The 22,952-nt window shown below is 37.6% G+C and overlaps 1 protein-coding gene across 2 annotated transcripts in view; it reads right to left on the bottom strand.

Moving 5' to 3' along the window:
* PPP4R4 (protein phosphatase 4 regulatory subunit 4) overlaps positions 1 to 22,320 on the bottom strand; it is a 72,991-nt gene extending 50,671 nt beyond the window's left edge. Inside the window, exons 1-2 of one of the 2 annotated variants that reach the window (XM_050897625.1) lie at positions 22,096 to 22,320; positions 21,524 to 21,597 (exon numbers count right to left, since the gene is read on the bottom strand). In XM_050897625.1, coding sequence (XP_050753582.1) covers positions 21,524 to 21,597; positions 22,096 to 22,212 — 191 coding nt within the window. In that variant the 5' untranslated portion in view covers positions 22,213 to 22,320. The remainder of the gene's footprint in view (positions 1 to 21,523; positions 21,598 to 22,095) is intronic. The other variant, XM_050897624.1, reaches the window with a different exon arrangement.
* Positions 22,321 to 22,952: the final 632 nt, after the last annotated feature.

The following is a 22,952-nucleotide window of genomic DNA, read 5'->3' as shown; positions in this document are numbered from 1 at the left end:
TGCCTATACACTTACAACAATAAAGAGCGAACAAAAATTACAGATGGGGATGGAGCTCAACACAGATGTAAAAAAAAAAAAAGACACTGAAGTTCACAATATCAGAGTGTAATAACAAAAATATTAATTTAAAAAAACTCAACAGGCTGAAAACAAGACAAATTTAAGATACATAATTTCAAAGTCAAGAGGAAAAGGCTTGACAGCATAAAAAAAAAAAAATCACCATTTCCTGTATTTTTTGAATATGGCTTATCTTTTTATCTTGGTATATACCTTTAGGAATACAGAAAATTACTAATCCAATACTGCATGTTTTTTTAAACACAGTGTGTATTCCAACTGAGAAAATGTATCAGTATTTTTGTAGGTTTTTTTAATCCTTTGTTAAGACTACTACTGATGTTGAATTAAGCTGATGTGATTTTCTTAAAAAGTATTAGGAATCAATTTTCTGGCTAGTTACCATATACACTCCTCTATATTTTTAACTGTTGTCTGTAAACACAAGGATGTTGACAAGTTTTGACACAGCAAAGCTACACCAAACCCCTTTTTAATGCCATTCAAAACCAGCAAGAATGGATGAGAGTACAGATTTTCAGACTGATTTTAATATTAGCATCCCTGCAATCTTATTTGGTAAACACGTTTGAGCTCTCTCAATAAAAACACATCTCCCAGTAACATCCAAACTCAGTGAAAGGACGGTATTCTGTCAACTACTGAAAATGGACTTAAATTAATGATTAATAACTGATCTATTTACAGCTTGCAATACTTTTGCATTATTCAAAACCATTTTATTATCTAATTTAAAGCCATGAATATTAAAGCTTTTCACATTTACGGCAGATTTCTCCAAGTATCACATACTAATTTCAACAAAGCTTTAAAGCAGAACTGAGAAATCGAGAGCTCCCAGAGCGAACAAGGGTCACAGGGTGGATGAGGCCCACAACTTCTTACGATACAAGTTGCAAGGAAAAGATGCGTACCTTTGTATTATCCAGCAATAACGCAAAAGGTCAAGGTAACTTGGAGAAGCTATTTAATTGAAAATTTTATTCATTTTGTATCAAGATGGAAGAAATCCTAACTGCTAAAAAATGCAACCAAAATGCAACCTTTATCCATCAGAAATGTAAAGAAAAGGGGAGCATTTCCCTTTAAACCAGAAATGCTTTGTATCTGGCTTGCTGCCAATTAAGAATGTGAAGCAGGAGGCATTTCAACACCTACACAGCCTGTAATTTTCCAACTGCGGAAGATTTTTCTTCTATTTCTACCAAAGGAGCTGCACCATAGATTTTCTTTAAATATTAAAGACTTCAGGATTATAGTGAATTATTGCTAAATGCTCAGATTTAGACATTTTTGTACTAATAAATATATTAAAATAAATGTTGAATCTTTTCTTCAGAGTTACAGTAAGCTCAATGTAATGAAGGTGCTATTCCTTTATTAACAGTGCTAACTATAGAAGAACTCAACAGAGTCCTATACTTAGAAGCAATTTAGCTCAACCTCTTTTGTGCTAGCAAAATCCACATAGATAATATCATTTAAATGTAAAACTTCAGGATTCATCTTCTGAGTTCATCCTACAGGAGATCCCAGTGACTTTACAATACTGGGAGTCCTTAACCAGGGGGGAAGCTCTCATGCCTGAACACTTCTGTCCTAATACTGTCTCTGCAACACCAGCTGCCACTGCCAGGCGGCAGTACTAGAGCCGGTCTAACTACAAGGCTCATTGAAGAGTTGGTACTTCTCAAGCACAAGCATAGCACTAAGCCTCTCCCTCTAGCCCCTGCATTTGGTTTTACTTGTTTTTTCTACCCTCATAAAATGAAGACTACATTATATTTGGGACTGCCTTGGACTGGAGCAAATCTTCCTGGAAACCGTTTACAAACATACGAAAGACAAAAAAGTGGCTGGGAGTAGTCAGCCTGGATTTGTGAAGGGGAAATCATGCCTGACCAACCAACTTGACAGTCTTCTACAAGAAGATGACTGGCTTGGATGGTGGAAGTTGCTTAACTTACTTTAGCAAGGCTTTTGACATTGTCTCCTGTAATATCCTCATAGACAAATTGATGAAGTAGAAGCTAGATAAATGGAAAGTGATATGGACTGAAAACTGGCTGAACTATTGAGCTTAAAGGGTTGTGATCAGTGGCAAGGCAGCCAGCTGGAAGCCAGCCACGAGTGGTTTACCTCAGGGGTCTACACCGGGGGCAATACTGTTTAGTGTTTTCATTAATGACCTGGATGATGGGACAGAGTGCACCCTCAGCTAGCATGCAGATGACACAAAACTGGGAGGAGGGGTTGATAGACCAGATGGTTGTGCTGCCTCAACAAGCTGCAGAAATAAACCAACAGGGATCTTACGAAGTTCAACAGCGGGAAATGCAAGTCCTGCAGCTGTGGAGAAGTAACTCCATGCACCAGTACAGGCTCGGGGCCAGCCAACTGGGAAGTAGCTTGGCAGGAAAGGACCTGGAGGTCCCACTGGACACCAAGTTGACCAGGAGACAGCAATGCGTCCTTGTGGCAAAGGCGGCTGACAGCATCCTGGGCTACACTAGGAAGAGCATCACCAGCAGCTCAAGGGAGGTGATCATTCTTCTCTGTTCAGCACAAGAAACTCATAGACAGACGGTAGTGAGTCCATCGATGGGCCAGTAAAATGATTAAGGGATTACAGCACGTAATATTTCAGCAGAAGCTTAGACAACAGGGATTTTTAGTCTCGAGAAGAGAAGGCTTGGGGGCCTTATTTAATATGTATAAAATCCGAAGTGAGGCAGCAAAGAAGACAGAGGCAGATTCTTCCCAGTGTTGCCCAGTGACAGGACAAGAGGCAATGGGGACAAACTCAATACACAGGAAATTCAAGTATTTGATAAGAATACAAATACGAAGAAAAAAAAAGTTCTTCTATGTCAGAGTGCTCAAATATTGGAATGAGCTGCCCAGACAGGTGGTAGAGTCTCCATCCTTAGGATTCAAAATCTTGAGTTCAGGACAAGACCCTGAATATATTGCTCTATTTGACACTGCCTTGAGCAGGGAGGTGGACTAGATGATCTCCAGAGGTCCCTTCCCACCACAACTATACTATGATTATATTCAGGATAGGTGTTTCCAGGTTTGCAACCTTTCAGCAAACTCAGGGTAAACAATAAGATTTCTTATATTTAAAATAACTAACTACTTAAAATGGACGCTTAAAAACTCAATTTGAATTTAATTTTTAAAGCATTTTTAAAAACAGATTCTGCAAAATAAGAACAAAAAAGTTTAAGAAGTCCCTGGGTACTCAATTAGGAACATTCATATCTGGAAAGAGAATGAAGGACTACAGCTCCTTCTACAGCATGAAGAAAGAAGATTAGTCACTGAATGTTCCCCATGACAATATTACCACAAAGGAGTTTGAAAAAGAAAAGATAGATCTACATCTCCCTCTCCTTCATTTGCACTAGCCTGCAAAACACAATGACAGGAGCAGAATACAGCATTCTAAAGACAACTGAGGAACAATGTTTACCCAAGTTCTAACTAAAGCACTGTGTTTATGAACTGACTTTTCTTTAACACTGTGGCTAACTGTATCAGTTCAGCAAAAATGATTTGCTAAACAGCCATTGTTGAATCAGCCACTGAAGTCTGTGCTTTGTGTAACTTAGTTTTACAAGCCTAGAAGTTCTGGTGGATGGCTGCAGGGGATTACAGGGTTAACTCAACACCCCGTAAGTGACGTTATTTTCAGTGCAAGATTCCAAAATGTTCTGTGTTGGTCTAAATCTGCATTTGTTGAAAAGAGAAGTAAAAATTTACCAACTTCAATGAATGAGGGATTAGAACAACATGATAAAAAATGAATACAGTATTCAATAACTAATTAGGTATTAGGAAAAAGAAATTCACAAAGAACATTGTCAAACATTGAAAAAGTGTGCCCAGAGGTTGGGGGATCCTTGGAGACATTCAAAACTCATCTGGACGATGTCTTGAGCAACCTGATCTAACACCAAATTACACCAGACTTGGAAGTTGGCCCTGCTTTGAGCAGGGCATTGGACCAAATGACCTCCAGAGGTCCCCAACCACCTAAACTATTCTGTGACTGTGATTCGTAAATCCTAAACTTAATTCCCTATTTGTATAAAACCTCAGTATCTGACAGGATTTAGCCTATTCAGAATGATTCAATATCAATTCTCCTTCCAGGATTTCTGTTCTCCTGTACAATATACTGGTTGCCAAGGCAAACTACAAATCCAGATAAATATTTCTGTCAGTAACATAAAAGTGCTTGGTCCATAAGACTTCCTCAGAGAATCTTCTTTACTTTTATTGTGAAGATTTTTATATAGCAACCTTTCCTCTGCAGATGGGTAGACACAGACTTAAAATTTATTAAACTGCTTTCTATGTACTACCCTTGCTAAGTAAAAACTAACACTTTTACAAGTTTTATTTTTCAATTTTGTCTTTGATTGTATAATTACAGGTTTTTGGTAACAAAAAGGGGAAAAATTCTAGAAAGTAGAAAAATGTCTTGAAATCACAAATATTGATGAGTGATTTTAAGACTAATTTTCATTTTATTTCAAGGTGAATACTCCTTTGATAAAATACAATCTGGTATTTTCTGTAAAAGTACAATCCTTTCTTAACACCGGTATAAAGCAGTAACTTTCCTTTTATTTCATGTTATATATGCTTACATTTTACGTATACTTCTGTAAACATAAATTATATAATAGGAGTGTCTGAACATCTATTCGACATATATTGTAATACATATATTACAAACAGACCCAGTCCCATGGAAGGATCTGTCATTTCATTAAAATAACTTCCTTTAAGAGCCTCAGTTGAACAAAGACTGAGAAGCATGAGCTGTACAAATATTAAAACAGTCTTGAAACTCTATATTATAAGGGAGATTTTTTAGACCATAAGTGCCGTACAAAATTGTTTGTACATTATCCTCTACCATGTTGCAAATGACAAATAAAAGTATCTGGAATCAAAGTGATGTTTTATCTGATAATTTGCCTTAGGATTTGAAACTGCAAAGATACATGAGATATTTGGGATATATTTTTAAAATCAGGTATCTGATGTATTAAACTGCTTACATTTCTGGCATTGTACAGTAACTGCTAAAAAAGGAGGTTTCCTTCTCAAAAAAAGCTAGTACAAGAATTTAAAAAACCTTACTCATTTAGACACATGCATACACATAATTACAGATCTATGTATCATATTAACTATTTTATATATTATAACTAATCTTATGTATTGAAATACAATATTGGGGCTCCTAAGCTGTATGCTGCACTTTCTTCACTGTCAGAACACCTTTTGAAGACCACAGTTAGCTGGGCACCATAGGTAACAACCTCAAAACTAATTTAAATTGTCCTAGAAGCCAATGGCCTTTTTCTGTATGTACTAATATACTATAACATTTATGTATGCAAGCCTTCATATATATGAAATTTATGATAATATGCAAGATTCTAGAATAGGGATATAAACCAGACTGTAACTAAGTCCAAGACTCTGATGGGGCCAAAGAAGCATTAAGCTGCTTTGTCCTTTAACCCTTCCCTCCCTCCCTCTGTTACCTGTCTAGCCAGAGCAAATAAAGAGAAGAAACTTTATTTTCAGGCTTCTATAATTTTGCTGAAAATAAGATAGAATAAAATGAATCTGAAAATGTAACACCTGATTAATATCCATTTTCAAGAAGTCCGAAGTCCTGATAATATCACAGTATGAACATCTCCTTGCAACTCACATTTCAACCCTTTTCTATTAAAATCTAGTTTGCAAAACCACTTTCTCATCCTGCTCTTCTACTTCAGATAGATGCACTCATGGTCATTTTACAGCACATCTGAATAAAATCTACATGACCTATATATTAAAAAAAGAATAAATTAATCTGATCTTAGTACATATCTGAACACGCACCACTACACATGAAACTTCTAGTGCAATTAAAGAATGGAAAACCCAGATTTAGCTGCGCAGTAGTTTTGTATTCATAGTAATCTTGTTTACCAAGATCAGTTTAGTCAACTGAAGTTTCTTATTTCTGTTTGCTTGCTGAACAACTGTCAAAGAGAGAAAGGATGTATAATTCATACAAATACTCCTTTCTGTTCCTGAGCCAAAACAAATGTACTATAATGACACAATAACTTCATTCTTCCTAATATCATAAGTTTCTATGAGTTTAGACACTAATTGCTATGAGGAAACATTACGCTTTTCTCCTTTGAATTTTAAGAAAGGTTTCAAGAATATAAAAAGTGCCTCAACAGAACACTTTTTTCCTCTCAAATATTACCCTAGTATCAATGTTACTATATCCTAGAAGATGATTGTTTCCTGTTCCTGAGGTGACTTCTAACACATACTGCATTTTGTATGGTCTCTGGGTAGAATTCGTCTTGGTGGTTTTTGAGTCTAAATTTGAAAAGTAAAACCAGTCTTTTCACTTCAAGATCAAGATTATGCAATTTCCAATTCCTAGGTGATATAACAAAAACAAGCTAGTAGCTGATATTATTTTTCCCTCTGCCCAGTCCTCATTCACTGACTCAGAATTTATAATTTTCACTTTCAACAAGATTTGTCATTTCACAGCATGCATTATATGATATAAGAAGTCTTCCAAAAAAGTACAAGGCCTGTAATTTTTCTACACAGAAAGTGGGGGGGGGGGGGGGGGGGAAATCGCAGATGCTAACCAAATTCTAGAAGTGTAAATTACTTCTGCTGACCTAAATTTATCTTATAGTCTAATTTAGACACAGGATCTCTTTTCATTCTCCAGTCTCATTTGTTGTATCAGTATATTTCATCCACAGAGTTAGCTATTTGTGGCATGAAAGAGATGAACATTTCAAATGATCTAACAAGTACTAAAATCTACTTACAGTCTTCTTCAACTCATGGATCTTATAAGTGTGGGGCATTATACACAACAGATCAAAAGCTCCTACTTTATTACGTATCTGTGTGTCTTTCTATCATGCATTCTCATCCTTTCTGACCATAACATATTCCATCTTGTATCAATTTGTGGGTTTTTTGTTTTTTTTCACAGCAACCCTAACTAATAGTTGTGGAAGGTGATGAGAATCTTCTCAGAAATATTTGAGGTTCTTGATCCAGAAAGCAGTATCTGTACATTTCAACCTCTCCTTTAGAAGATGGACTTGCAGGTCTAAAAAAATTGTCTATTTTTTCAAGATACATTGACTAGCCTAACGGAAGATATCACTTACCTTCACCTCATCTCATGCTATGAGTCTCTTCAATCATTTATTCAAAACTTAACTATGCTATACTAATTCCATTAGGAATTCCTCTGCATACCATTAGGAAAAGCACATCAAAGGTTAGAAAAGCAATTGTTACTGGTCTATTTGTCTATATCTGCATTGCTTCATAAAAAAGCCTTTTCTGTATAAGCAAGAGTTTGTTTTATACTGAAGACCATGGCAAAAGCCTGAAATAACAATAACATTCTAAGACTTAAAGTACAAGTAAGACTTTTGAGCTATCTTCCAAAAAATTCAAAATTTTTAGAATAGGCTTCTAAGATCCAGAAAACAAAATCTAAGTTGCTGCATCGACCACTGTAACATAGACAAGTGGTACACAAAACATACTTTGTACATGAGTTGACCATCCATTTTCAAAATCACACAGACGGGATCAAAAGAAAATGCAAATGTAAAAGACCAGTAGAGACATTGTAAAGAACGCTGAGTACAGAATGAATGAAAGTACAGTGCATGAGTACAGTGAATGAATGAAAAGTCACAAGGAAAAGAAAAATAAAAAAGGGTAAAGAGACTGAATCCAAGGGTTTGAAGCCATTGCTCACAGCATTTTCCTCCATATGCAAGAGAAATATATCTCTAAATCTATAGAGATATTGTAAGTAGATAGATATGTGTTGAGCCTACAAGAAAGCTGGAGAGGGACTCTTTACAAGGGCATGTAGTGATAGGACAAGGGGTAATGGCTTTAAACTGAAAAAGGGTAGATTTAGATTGTATATTAGGAAGAAATTCTTTACTGCGACGGTGGTGAGGCACTGGAACAGGTTGCCCAGAGAAGCTGTAGATGCCCCCTCCCTGGAAGTGTTCAAGGCCAGGCTGGATGGGGCTTGGAGCAACCTGGTCTAGTGGAAGGTGTCCCCGCCCATGGCAGGGGGGTTGGAACCAGATGACCTTTAAAGGTCCCTTCCAACCCAAACCATTCTATGATTCTATGATAAATAATAACATAAGCTGAGCTCATGTTTCAATTTGAAAAATATGGGAGTAAAATTGTGAGCACTGAAAAATACATCTGAAATTTTAGAAACTCTTTTGAAGCTATAGCCGTAGAAGCAGTTCTTTCTTCCCAACCAAGGAAATCTGACTGTGACCTCCGAAGGACTTCAAACAGTTAACACTAAATTTCTACCAAATTATTGCTGTCATACTCAAAGGGCCTGGTGACTCAAAAGAAAAAAATAATTAGAAAACGAACACAAAACTGTGAACTTATTCCTCATGTAAGCTAGCTTTTAGACAGCTCAGAAGTAGAATGCCTTGCTTGTTCGCCTTCTGTTCATTATTCAAATATTTTCAAGTAGTATTGGACACCTGCTTCAGACTGAAGTAGTTACATGCATCAGCAATACAAGGTCAAACAGCTAACTCTAGTGTTGCTTTCTTATCCATCAGAAACAACCATAGATCAGAGGCAGCTTTCTGAGGTAAACATGCAAATAACTAAAAATCACTTCAATTCCAAGCTGTTGCTGATTCACGTTCTGTCAAACAAAGAAGTGCTTTACTTGATTCATGTTCACTTTGGAAAGTAGGATGAAATTCAGCTACTTAATTGAAATGAAGAAAGAGTCAGAGTTATGTCTCTCAGAAATATGTGAGATTTGTTCCATTGACAACATACAGCTTGCAGTGGACAGATAATCAAACCAGATAACACAATTAACATAATAAACGAATTGAAGTGATGACACAAGTCTTGCAAATTTCCAGCTCTCTGGCAGAATAATTTCAAACAGTAGATAAAAATGAGTATTATATATACAGATAATTCATCTGTATTTACATTCCTGTTAAAATCATTATGAGCACACCATCAGAATCCTCCTGCCTACCCAACTAGGTTTAGGTAATTATAATCCCAGTAACGTTCCCTACCTTCAAAATCACTACAACGATCTTAAACAGCCTTTTGTTAGACTATTTTTTCCTCACGTACTCATATTTTAAATTATTTCTAACAGTACAATTATCCCAAAAAGAGTTTGACATTCTGCAATGGAAAGAATAAATAAAGCATTTACCGGTAATTTCACCCACATTTACTAAAATTAGTTCAGAATCATCTCTGGAAGAAAAGAGTATCTCTTTCCTGTGAATGCGTGTCAATATGCTCAACTGCATAGATCCTTCACAGCATACCAGTGTTAACCACCAGAACATCTGGCTTATCTATTTACTATGCTAGTATCAATACCCTTCTATGGAAGGAAAAGTAACATGGAAAAAGAAAAATTACAGCAAAAGGCAACCATTGATACAATACCATTTGCACACCGCTTCCCCTCCCGCCCTTCCTTTGTTATTGAAAGTGAACAGAATTAACTCATCACTAAAAGGTGTGGGACAGTAAATTTTTAGTCTAAACTCATTGTGGAATATTAACACAATGTATTATTTTCATTAATAATACTTTTATTAGGTATCTGATATGGCATCCATGCAAATGGATATCTACAGGTAGAATTTACCTTAAAAACAGTATACAGTGCTTAGAATATCAATGTTATTTCAGTGCATCCAGAAGTCCAAAGTTCTTTACGAGTATCACAGGGCCAACATAGTCTTTACAGGTGTCACACAAACCATCTCCACTGGTATTCAGTGTGTAGTCTCCTGAAGATAATGAGCTTAAGGCAAACCCTCAGTCATAGGGATGATGGCAAAGAAAAGGAAAATAAGATGTATGCACTTGCAAAGGAAGGAATAGCATTTGGGGAAAAATAAAATCAGTCTTCTGTGTGTTGGATTCAAAAAGGGGGAGTAACAGAATAAAAAAAATACCTAGTACTTGCATCCTTCACCAAAAAGCACGTGAGTCATGAACACCTCAAACGACCAAACAAGTACTAAAATCTACTTAGAATCTTCAACTCATGGGTCTTATAGGTGTGGGGCATTATACACAATAGATACAAATGCTGCCACTTTCCAAATATTCATTTAAAAAAAAAAAAAAATCATCCCCTTCATTTAATCAGGAAGCAAGATGAGGCACTGGAAATGTAAGTACTTAAAGCCTTCAGAATTGGCAATAAATAAGCAAGATACAAAGATCGGGATATTAATTTTATTGATCCATCTACTCCCTAACACATCACTTTCAAATAAGTGGAACAGTTTAAGTGATCAAAGCACAAGTATATTTATCTGCCCTTAAGAGTTGATTTTTCCATACTCATATGCACCTAATCATTTATCACAAACTCATGATGCAAGTATTTTCTTCATGTGTAATACAACAGGCATGCAAGGTTCAAAAGAAGTTACAAGTAACCTTTAAAATGTACCTACAGTTGGCCTTACGTGATGATAAGAATAAGAGGAAATAGACATACTTTTAGGTTAAAACCTGTACTAAAGAAGCAGTTTAATTTTAAGTAGTCATCATTCTTTTCTCCATTGATTTAGTGGTTAGCACTTGATGCAGTTGTAAAAAGCAAAAATAAAAATAAATCTTGCCCTGAAGACTATACCCTAAATAACTTCTAACTCCCAGAATGGCAGAGAAATAGGTATCCTAATCCTGAGCTTTTAAATGAAATTACATAAAGGGGATTAACTGTTTATAACAGAAGAATTTTGGTGCAACCAGCAATGAGGCAGTGACTCATGTTTTGCTATTTAATATGGACATAAATCCTCCTCCTCAAAAAGCTCAGTTACAATTTCAGCAGTGAAAATGGCATCTTTTCTGTTTCTCCCTTTAAAGCCAGCATTTTTATCTCCAGACCTCCACAACAATGTAAGTAATATTACCATGTAAATATGTATATTAAAGCAGATGCCCTTCACATTTCTCTTTTACATATGTTTATTCTGAAAAGAAAAGATAAATAAAAGAAAATAAATAAAATAAAAATAAAAATAAATAAATAAAAGAAAAAGGAAAAAGGCGGGGGGGGGGGAAGAGTATATACTACTTTGGAAAGTCAGACCACAAGCTGGTCAGCTGCACTCCTCATGCAGCAGAGGCAAACAGTAAATCATCCATTTCGCAGACATAACCCCTTGCAAGCAAAATGTATTGGTATTACTGAGTGCAACAGTGCTTCTCCTACTGTGCAGCTCTGTTTATATCAATTGAGTTATCAATGCTTTGACCCAGCTTGAATCCAACTTTCCTGTTCTTCTCCAACTGGTAAAGAGAAATGTGTCAGTTACACAGGCAGCTTTGAACAACTTCTATTTAATCTTAGCATAAACTGATGGCTCCAGTGCTTAATGTTGTTCTTTGTTGTTCAACAATAGTCATCAGGGAAGAAAGCTAATCGATACCTACCCAAATTAATTCACTCTTTTTACTTCAAGAAATGTGGACTCAAAGCTTTTTACTAGGGGAATAATCGACAATTTGTACACAAAGCTATTCTCATAAGCAAAAAAACAGGGGCTACAAGACTTTCTGCTTATACCCTTCCTCATGCTCCTGGACTGTCACAGAAAACCCTGTGGCAACTTTTGCAATTTTATTCAAAGTTACAGTGCATTGCCATTTAAAAAAATCAAAACAAATTATATCATTCTGATTTGAGATACACTGGGGAAAGAAAAAAAAAATTCCTATGGTTTTTTTTTTTTCACAATCAAGTGGAAGATTTAACTAAAAACCTATGAGAAAAATGCCTTAGGAAAAAATGTCTGTATTGATCTATTTGCAAAGCCAGAAGAATTCTCTTAAGCTGGATGATTATTGGAAAAAGGATAAAGACTAGAAGAATGGATAAATTACTTTTTTTTTTTCCCCATTAGAAAGAATGTAAGACTATGCTCTTTGAGGCTTCAGTCTTTCTTCATCATTATGCATTATTTTGACCTGGTGATGCTGGTCACTTTTATTTATATAATCTTACAGAAAATCTAAGTTTAAAAAAAAAAAATGTCTGAAGACCTACAAATACCTTCCCGGCTACTCTAAGTAGATAAAGTCAATAAAACAAGACCCCTTGTTACTATATTCAGCTTGGATTCATACACACTTAAAATGATGCAATTCCATTCATGTCAGTTCATCTATCCCTGCTCTTACACACAGCTTGAATCTGACTTTCTTAGGCTATAGTAAATTCAAGATCAGTGGAGGAACAGGCAAGTAGGAATTAGAGAAACACTGGGACTAAAATCACACTGTAGCATGTTTCTGTAAACAAAGAGTGTGTAATTTTGGAATTATACAATGACTAAGAAGTATTGTCTATGCATAGAGTCTGTTAGGAAAGGGGTAGGTATCTAAAATCCATTAGCATGTAAGGGGTAAATGTGCAAGACGTTAACTATTGTTGGAAACAAGTTCAAGAAAGCATAGCAATTCCCCTCAATCCTGCTGTGAATTGATACAACTGACAACGAATGACTCAGCTAATCTGCACATGAAAGTTGTACGCATTCGCAGAACCCACAGCCACACAACATGGAAAAAAGAAAACTGCTCCTGAAACAACCGCTACCAAAATACAGAGGAATATATCCAGAGCCTGATATTTTTATTCCTTAACATTAACCCCTTGTAGGGTAATGCTTTGCAAAAAGAAACATGCATAAACATTTATTTGAATGCAAAAGAAGCTAAAAGGTAGAATTTAAATAACACCTGTATCATCAAGAGTCTATTCAAATAATAACATGGATATGAAATATCTGGTACATTTTCCTGCTTGTATAAAAGTATCAGCCAGAGGCAATAAAGCATGCCTCAGACAGATGTATCTAAGAGATCTAGCAGAAGTTTCCAAGTGGTTCTTCATCTCTTTTCTCATTCTGTTTTATTGTGACTCATAAAGCAGAAAGACATTTTTCTTCCGAAGACAGGGGTGTTCATCTGATAGGCTATAGGGAATTAACATTCAATGGGAAAGACTCCATCTTGTCAAAAAGTGTCTTTATGAGACCAGCAAGATTATTCATGGAGAGAGGAGCAACTTCAAGAACTGCAGTGAATGTGATAGCCATGTAAAACTAGTTTTAACAGACTGAGGCGTAAGAGTTAGACAATGCTTATTTTCAAAGCCTGCAAAGGATACTATTACTGTTCAGCCTGGAAAGACCCATACATGATCTGATCCAGGAAGGTAATTATGCATCGGGGCAGGGGAAGGGGGGAGGAATCAAGATGTAAGAATGCCAGTGACATGTTAATTCTCAAAGTGTGAGTTTCGAGAACAACTCAGTTACATAGCATTCCCATCATTATCATGTTCAAATGAAAAGATTGTTGCTACTTTTGCATCACTTATCCTATCTTTAAAAATCTTTCCCTGAGGGCATAACTCTGTCTTTGGCTAGAGATGCCACTTGTGGCATCAGTTTTGGAATCTGAAGTGACCTTCTTTTTCAGGCACAGAGTCCTATAATTGTGTATAATTTAAACAGTTGGTTCCTTAGCTCTAATACAGGTTTTGCCAGACTATATCAATAGAAATCCTCACTATAGAAATCACTTCCAATTTGCTTTTCAGTTTGTCTTCAAGACCTAAAGAGAACTTTTCTTATACAAAAAGCTGCCCCTGAAAGATTAAATAAGATGCCCCTACCAAAGTAGGAGAACTTCTCAATGAATAATGGAGACGTCCTTGAATTACTTAGTCTCAAGAACTGTCTACATTCCCATTCTGTTTTCCTGGTGTAAAAATTTCTGTTTAAGTGATGAAATAATCCTGGTTTCTTTCCTGTGACATAAAGCTTTGGGCTCTGAGGCTTGACAAAGATCCAGTGTAACTTTACCACAGTGTTGGCATTTAGACTACCAGCTGGTGGAACAAAGACAAAAACATTAATATTACTAAAGTTAACTCTAAAAATAGCTAAATAAAACAGTTCTACAAGTATACCCCAGAGAACAGGATTAATTTTAAATCTCAATGAAACTATTTCTTGTCTCATTCCAAATTATTCCTGTCATAGCATATCAGCTGAGGCACAGACACAGGCCCAAGCCTGCAGTCCTAGTTCCTGAAGTCCTAGTTCTTGAAGTCCTTAAATTATAATCAGAATTTCACCTCAGTAAAACAACTTCCCTTCACACAAAGTTTACAAAGTGCAGCAATGTGAACCAATACATAATGGAGTGTTATCTGCCTCGCTTTGTGGAGATTCTAAAAGAGCTCTGAATGTAAAATTGAATGTGGTGTATCAGCAATAAGAATCATTGTTCTGAAGAGTCTCAGAGCACTCAGATTTTTGGGACAGGTAATGGTGCATGCTACTATCCTGATACTCACAAAACTGAAATGTCTACTATTGCTTTTAGGGGAAGAGTAGCTGGACCAGTACTAACTGCTGCTGCTTCTCTCTGTCAGCAACAAATGAAGTAGAGTCAAAGTGCAAGGTGATGGAAGCATCACGCCATGACACTTGAAGGGCTCCCTATGCCTACCACAAAGTACTCCTCAAAACACCAGAAGGAGTTTGCAAGAAAATCCACTAGATACTTGTTTCAGTCACTAGCATAGGACAGTCATTATACTACAGGGCACCATGATGTGAAAGTGTTCTCATACTTGCCATAAATGGACAGCTTGACCTACTCTTTGAGGAGTTTGTACCTTTGATATATTCTAACATTGCATTTTCCCATCTACATCCTCATGCAGTTTCCATTGGATGCATCTCCAGGTGCTGACATAAACTAGTGTAATACTATTACGTCTTGCCAAATCAGGCAAAGGATACAAACATAAATTAGTAATATTGAGCAAGCACGAGGATAAAAGCTCCTTAAAAGTACAAAATGTTATTATAAACACTTGGAGCTTTCTAAGGAAGGTGATATAAAGGAGAATTATTATACTTACACATTAATTATGCACCATCTCAAAATGAACTGTGCAGCTGTTAAAGTTATTTATTAAATGCCAGTGCTCATCTAAACAAAAACAAAACAAATTCAGTCTCCTGCTGGGCAACATGCTATTCCTGTATGGGATCTGTCATGTAGAAAGAAAGAAACATTATAAATATTTAGCTGGATATTCCTATGCAGATCTTTTCTAGGAGAGGATGATAAGGTTTTCCCAGGGCAACAGAACAATTTTTAGAAGTTAAGAAAACCCACAGTTCTTTCAATTGTGTTTATTATTAAAAAAGGCATCCACACAGCTACCTAATTTCTCCTTATTATGTCATGCACAAAGATGCTCTGAAACATAAATATAATTGACATCTCCAGAGGAGAATTTCACAATGCATAAGGAAGAGCTATCACTGATCTCACATATTGCAGCTCTCGTGTAGACTTCCAGAAGTCCATTTAATGTCAAGGGCTCACTAAATACACTACAGCTGATACTTGATACTCTCTGATCATTTCAACCAGTACTTGACTTCACAGATTCAAAGTATAGATTCAAGATTAGCATAACCTGCACTAAATCTGTTCTGCTATTGATGGGAGAGTGATCTATGAGCTGTAACTTCTTCTCTGTTCATGCTCCCGCTTATGGTAGCACGAGCAGTCATGCAGTTGCACGTTTTGTTGGAAGCAAGTACCTGAAAAATTTGTTAGAATTAGCATCAGTTCCCTAATCTGACCAAGACTGCATGGCTGCAATAGCATTAGTGCTGGCACACAAAATTCATCAGTAATATGCAGTCACGTAAGGAAAGGAGAGAAGACCTACTCTTTCTGATATAGGAAGAGCTTCATTCAGCTTAACTTGACTGTGAAACTATACACCAGGAAACCTTAGCTTCATGAATACCATAAGCCAGCCAAACGTAGTGCTAACTCTCAAAGCCACTTCACCTACTCCCAAGCACTCTTCCCATGCTGCTACCCAATTCTCTTGTGCTGGCACAGGGCTTTTTTCAGGTGCACAAAGCCCTGGATCACACAGTTGATCTGTTTTAAAACTAACCGTTATTTTCATGGTTTGCCTCAGATAAATTCCCCTATGTGCTGTGCAGGCACAAGGGCAAACGTAGCACAAATGCTAGAATGGGGAAGGGACTGGCACTGCCATCTTCCTGCACTGACTGTGGCCCAAGAAAGACAAAAGCAATGAAGATTTTTCTCTCTCTCTTTTTTTTTTGAGGTTTCTCAGAGCACTATATTAACTCTGCTCTGTATATTTACAGCTGGTTCCTCAGCTGTAGTTTCAACTCAGCAAATATGATCAACAGAAGTATTTGCACAAATGTAAATTTTAATAAAAGTATGTGACTTAGCATCATTTCAGAAGACTACAGGTACACCTTTCACTTTAAGGTGAAGGAATCAATTTCATATACATTAATTTATTTGCATAACAAAGTCAAGGTCAAGCAACTAATTTATCCGTCCAACTAAGTGAATCTGGAATGAAACTTTTATAAAATTTAAGTTGTAATTTACAAAATAAAAGACAGGGGGAAAAAAGACTAAAGAAACACTTTTTATGTATTTATAGCTTGCCAATATAGTCAGAAGAATGATTTTCCAATGTGCTTAGCATGACAGCTGGATCTTTCAGCCTGCTATGTATGCATCAGGACCATAAATTCAGAGGCTGTATAATTGGAATAGAAGAGCCAGTTCTCATGATTACGTAACACAAAAAAATTGACACAATGTTTATATTAGAAAGTCAGCTCCTAAAGTTACATTTAAGTGAAAGCTTTCATTTAAATTAAAGGTGAGTTGCCTGTACCTACAGAGAAATGAAAATCTCCAAAACTAACATGAAGACTAAAAACTAGAAGGAAAATTAAAAAATCTTTTAAATAGTAGTGGTTTTGACACTCACAATTAACAACACGTACTGTATAAAAAGTTGTTTAGAATTTGAGAATACTCTAGCTAATCAAAGATGGCTACAATTAAAAAAAAAAAGTTGTACTTTAAGACATGCTAAGTTTACAGGCATTGAATTCTTTCCAATCTAGATAAAGTAGCTATTGTGTCTTCAAAAACTGTGCTAAATGTTTTGGAGGGGGATTGTGTTGTTTTCTAAACTGAGAGATAGGATCCCTCTGAAACCAAAGTACAGTATGTTCCCAAACGGGTGAAGAATTCAATCTTCCACCTTGGTAACTCATTATTACCCTGTTATTTTGAGTATGACAGAAATGTCAAGGCCTGGAAGCTTTAACACTAAGCAGGCACAAATAAACAAAAAGTAGCTGAATACAAAATAATACAGTACACACAACAATGTAACACCCCTAGGGAAATCTATCAGAAAACTCCTCAGAAAACAAACCACTCTACAGTGTGCATGCCAGTAAGCATCCCTGTATCCAAATCAGATTCACATCGGGCAAAGAATACATATTTTGCTATTGGCTGTATGCCATAAAAGGGTGAACTACAGTAAGACAAATAAAAATAAGTAATAACATCAATCAAACATCAGCAAACATGGAAACTAAGACTACAGGCAAAAGTTCATAGCAGGAATAAAAATTAATTTCCCTGAGCTGCTTATTGCCACTGTCCTGGTAGAGGTCACGACACCCTGAAGTGGAACGCAAACTATTCAGTCGCTTCAGTGCAAAGTCTGGCAGCTTGTCTTAATCTGCTGATGGTTTTATGATAAACCATCAATCTTGACACCGACATGGTTGAGATGCACACAGATATTTTGCTCTCCTTGTTCTTCCGTTGGGCCAGCAACGTGCAAAACACAGTCAGAATGCAACTCTTCAGTGACTCCAGTTAGACCCTCCAGAAACCAGCAAGCACTGAGGCTGAAGCTCTAAAACATAGATCCTACACACTCAGATGCCTCTCTCTCTTTAGGTACCTAAATCCATTTGATTTCTAGGGGAAGTTCATAAACATCCCTGACAACCTGGTCTAAGGAAGCCCAGTTCCTCAACCAGAATCAAGGTTAATTGAGATTACAACAAATGACAGTCCAATTTGCTACCGCATTCTTATTACATTAGAACTTGCTCAGTCTAATTGCAGAATGTTACCTATTTAAACCTGAGTACTCTGGGCAACAATGATCTAAAGCTGAAGTTCACCCATGCTTATGTCGTATTAACGTGACTCTGGCTACCAGGAGAGCTACTGAGTCCTTTCCTTCTACTAGCACAACTGTTTGTATATCCACATGATGAGCCAAATCAAGGAGCTGATTTAGCTGAAAACTAATCTGACTAAAATGATTAGCTTTAGCTAGATCATCTTGTCAATCTACCTCATTACATAGTTATCTGAAGAATAGTACTGGCAGAAAAGGGGAAACTGAAAGCAAAGTCATCCCCTAAAAATAATAATTAAAAAGAGAGAGAGAGAAACTTGTTAGGATTATCAAAATTACAATTAGCACTTTAGAATGGAAAACCAAACTATGACAGGTAACAATAGAAAAACAATTAAAATGAAGCCACATCCCTATGAAAGTGAGGTCTCAAACAGGATTAATGGGTCAATGTACTCACCATGTGCTAAGAACATTTGTAGACATACATATGTCATACTTAAGAGAAAACAATGAACAGAAATTTACAAAATCTATGACAACACATCATGGCTAGATACAGACAGACAAGACATTGTGGAAATCCAAAATAATCATCAGATAGATATGAATACATACAAGATGAGCAACACAAATAACTTTACAATATCAAGAAGTAAAAGAGCATGCCAGAAACTCCATAGTATTACTGGCAAATGAGAAGTAATACAAGAGGTGAAAAAAAGAAGAATGAACTGATGAAACCGATGAGAGTTGGGAAATTAATACCTCCTCATATACACAGTATAGCAAGAAGCAGTCACAGAAAAAAAAAAAAAGGGGGGGGGGAACCAAACAAAACACACTATTCAGGCACCAAAAACCTCAGACAGTAAAAGGCTGTACTATTCTCTCCAACTAGGATGCCAATGTACCTGTTTTCAGACCACAATAGTAAAAGACTTCAGAAGCAGGAATCTAGAAAAAGCAAGTATCATACAACAACTCTGCATATAAGCAGACCACAGTATCCAAGTTCAAGAGTGGGGAGGAGAAGCTGGGGGCAGGTTTTGGAGGGAAAGGAGGATGCGAAAAGAGAAGAAAGTGGTTGGGCTTTTTTGTTCAGAATGAAAGCCATTAAAATGTGAGGACTCTTTTTGGACTTTCACAGAAAACAATTAATAAACATTAGCTTTGCTGTATCATACAAAGATTTCACTCAGTATTAGTCAGCTCCATTGTACTGTACAAGCAACACTAAAGATATCCTCCTCAGCAAATTAAAAATCTCCAACTTGCAGATTAGGGTTACATAAATAAGTGACAATACAAAAGACAATGTGACACAACATTAAGTATTTTGATACTATTTGTAGATATTTAAGGTAAGAGATTTGCTCTCTATTATTGTTCTTGCATATTTTTTTTTAATGTCTATGGAGATAGCATCATCCTTTCCAAATGGAGCACAACACAGACATCATTAAATTCATCTCAATCTCACCAAAGCAATTTTTATAGTGGGATTTTCAGAAAAGGCAGTGTCTTTTCGGATAACATCAAGGAGAGTCCCACATAAGGGACAACCTGAAGGGCAGCAAATAATGCATCTGTGTGAAAAAATGAGGCATGAAAAGACCAAACTGACGTTATTGTCAAACAGGAACAGGCAGGGGTATTGTATTATAATAGATTAAAAAACGACAGACAAGCCAAAAATACATACCTTTTTACATTATATAAAGGATACTACCTGTGTTACAGGCAGCTTTTCAACTCTGTTTGCTTATACTCCACTTAGTACAGGGAAGGCAACATGCTATTGAACAGCAAAAGCTTCCACTGGATTATTGTATTAACATACCTGGACAATCACAGCAAGTGATTGCCTTACAAAAAGCTTATCAAGCAGAGATGAAGCTACCTTTCAGCAATGAGGACAATGCAGAGGCAAAAATGAAAACTTAATCACAAGAAAAAGAATATTATGCCCCAGAACAGCTGCTCAAGTAAAGAGAAAGCAGATGAAGATGTCAGGAGAAGTTCAAGGCCAGGTCGAAAAGCAATTAGTAAGATGAAAGATTTGAAGTGGAACCTTTTACCCTTTAACAAGGCAATGATGCAGTAAAATATTGCTGGAAACATGATCTTTAATTGGGAAAAGAGCAAAGAAATTTGCTGCCACACAGGGAAAGGAAAAAAAAAAAGTCAACTATGCCGATTGCTGTGAGGTAAAAACCAAAACTGATATGCATCCTTTGCAATGATATGCACCACATGCAAACTGTTCCCTCTGAATTTCCCTAGAGTCAACAGACTTTTGATTACAGGAACTATTAGCAAAGCAAGTTTTACAACCCACTATTTAATAAAGTTCAGCATTAAAAAAAACATAAACAGAATTCAGTATCAAAAGTAGTATCAGTAGACAAAAATGCTTACCTAAAAATAATGCCACACGTCCCAAAAAGAGAAAACTAAGGCACTGAGAATATGTACGCTAAACATTGAGGACAGGCATAGACTAGAAGAGCACTTAAAATAGCAGAATAAGCAAGCTGAGGGAGCTGCAGCTGGTTCTCCAATTACTAGGTATTGTTTAAAAATGCATGTTCAAATCAAAAGCCCTCAGAACATTTGTACTCTCAAAGATGACTTACACAGTAGTTGAAAGATCTGTATTTTAAAGTATCAAAATTTAAGTTTTTCAAGTAGCTGCAAATACTTTAAAGAACAAGAAGGTGGTAAAATGAAAAACCAGAATACAGTGAAGTATTAATACAGTATCTTCTGCAGTATTTCCTAAGGACTATAAAACTAATCTCTCAAGTTTTCTCTTCTGAAAGGCCAGACGTATACAGTATGCTTGAACAGCTCTGTTAGCAGTCTGTGATAACTGCTCATGCCTTAGAGTGAGTATGAAGTCACTGAATGATTAGTGTTATTAATGTTAACACTCAGGGAATCTCGCAAAATCAACTGCAGGGGAAAAGAAGATGAAGTACAACTCAGTGTTGGTGAGGGCCATATTAGAAACTCAGAAATGTTTATACGTGTACGCAGGCATCCTATTCTATGCATTTTTTTTTTAAATTACAGTACCTATTTTTATCTTGTCTATACATTTAATGTAGCAGAAAGTAAAAAACTACTCCTGAAAGACAGAAAATAAAAGGAGTGAAGAGTAAAGCACTAAAAAAGCTGTAGGTAAGCATGATGGTCAGCAATGTTTCACAGTAATATTCTAGGAAATACCTGAGTAGATAAACAGCCCTTTCAATATCACCGAGTTCTTCATCAACTGTCAATCTTTCTATTTCTTCTGGTGTCTGTCAAGCATGAAATAGAGATTATGAGTTTACAATGCCTTACTATTTCATCATTTTAATCTTCTTAAAACAACCCCTTCCTCCCCACATATCCGGGGATAGTTCCATGAGTAATTTGAATTTAATCCTTGAAATCTCTAGCCAACATTTCAAATTCAATCAAATCAATCTTTCACCAGGAAAAGATAGGATGTAATAGAAGTACATTTCCATGTCAGACACTATCACTATTAATCACTTAGAGTATAAACAAGTCATATACAAATTAATCTAAAGACCTAAGTTAGTCTATTTTTTTCCAGCTTAACAGTCTTATACTGAAAATATTAAGTCCTTCCTATATAGAATTCGAGACTGTTTATTCCAAAATGACTGAAAACAATTTTTAGTATCCTGGTGCTGTAAAAAATGAACTGGCTCTTCAGTTAGCTGTGCATAAATAAAACAGACACAATTTCAGACGGATTTTAAAGCATTGTTCTATTTCGAAGTATATACCTTCAGGCTCCTGCGTACTGGCCTCTCTATAATAGTTAGTTCCTGCAGGTCTTCTATGTATCCAAATAAATTGCTCTGACTAAAATCCATTTTGGAGAAGAAGATTATTGGATGCATGTAACAACTAGAGCCTTTGGCAACCGATGCTCTCCCCAAGTCTCACATCGCACTGAAGGAGGCAGGACCGACACGGCGCAACACCCCCTCCGAGCGCGCCAGCCGCGCCTGCCGCCTGCCTCCTGCCGCCGGGAGGCCGCCGCCGCCAGCAGCCTCGCCTCAGCGCACACACTGCGGCAGCGGCCGCCCGCCCCCGCCGGGCCTCCGGCCGGGAAACTTTCTCCGCTTGGCCCGGGCGGGCCGGGAGCGGGACCGGCGCCTGCAGCCCGCGGCGCCGTGTGCCCGGTGCAGCCGCTGATGCCTCGGCGGGGGGGGAGTTTCGAGCCAAGTTTCCCCTCTTCGCGGGCCGCCCCTGTCCGCAGGGAGGGGGGGGGGGCGCGGGGAGGGGACGGCGCAACCTCTCCGCGCAGTGCCCGGGCTGCCGGGCTTGCTCCTCACCGACGGGGCAGGGCGCGGAGCGGAGCAGCCCCCCGCCGCGGTGCCCGAGTGCCGCCTCTGCCCTCCCACCCCAGGAGGAGGGACGGTCGCTGCGGTGCAGTGACGCTCCCCGCTCCCGCGGCGCAGCCCCCCCCCAGGCGCCCTCCCCGGCAGCGCGGGGGCGAGCGCCACGACACCCCGGCCCGGGGCAGCCCCGCCGCCCGCACGGCGCCGGCCCCCACGGTGGGGCGGCCCCAGCAGCGCCGAGCCGGTCGCCGGGGCAACGCGGCGCTACAGCGGCCTCCGCGGGGCGAAACAGCGCC

Source organism: Gymnogyps californianus, chromosome 5, assembly GCF_018139145.2.
Source record: "Gymnogyps californianus isolate 813 chromosome 5, ASM1813914v2, whole genome shotgun sequence".
Classification (NCBI taxonomy): Eukaryota; Metazoa; Chordata; class Aves; order Accipitriformes; family Cathartidae; genus Gymnogyps; species Gymnogyps californianus.
Note: the sequence above shows the minus strand (reverse complement) of the source record. Positions and strands in the feature narration are given on the sequence as shown.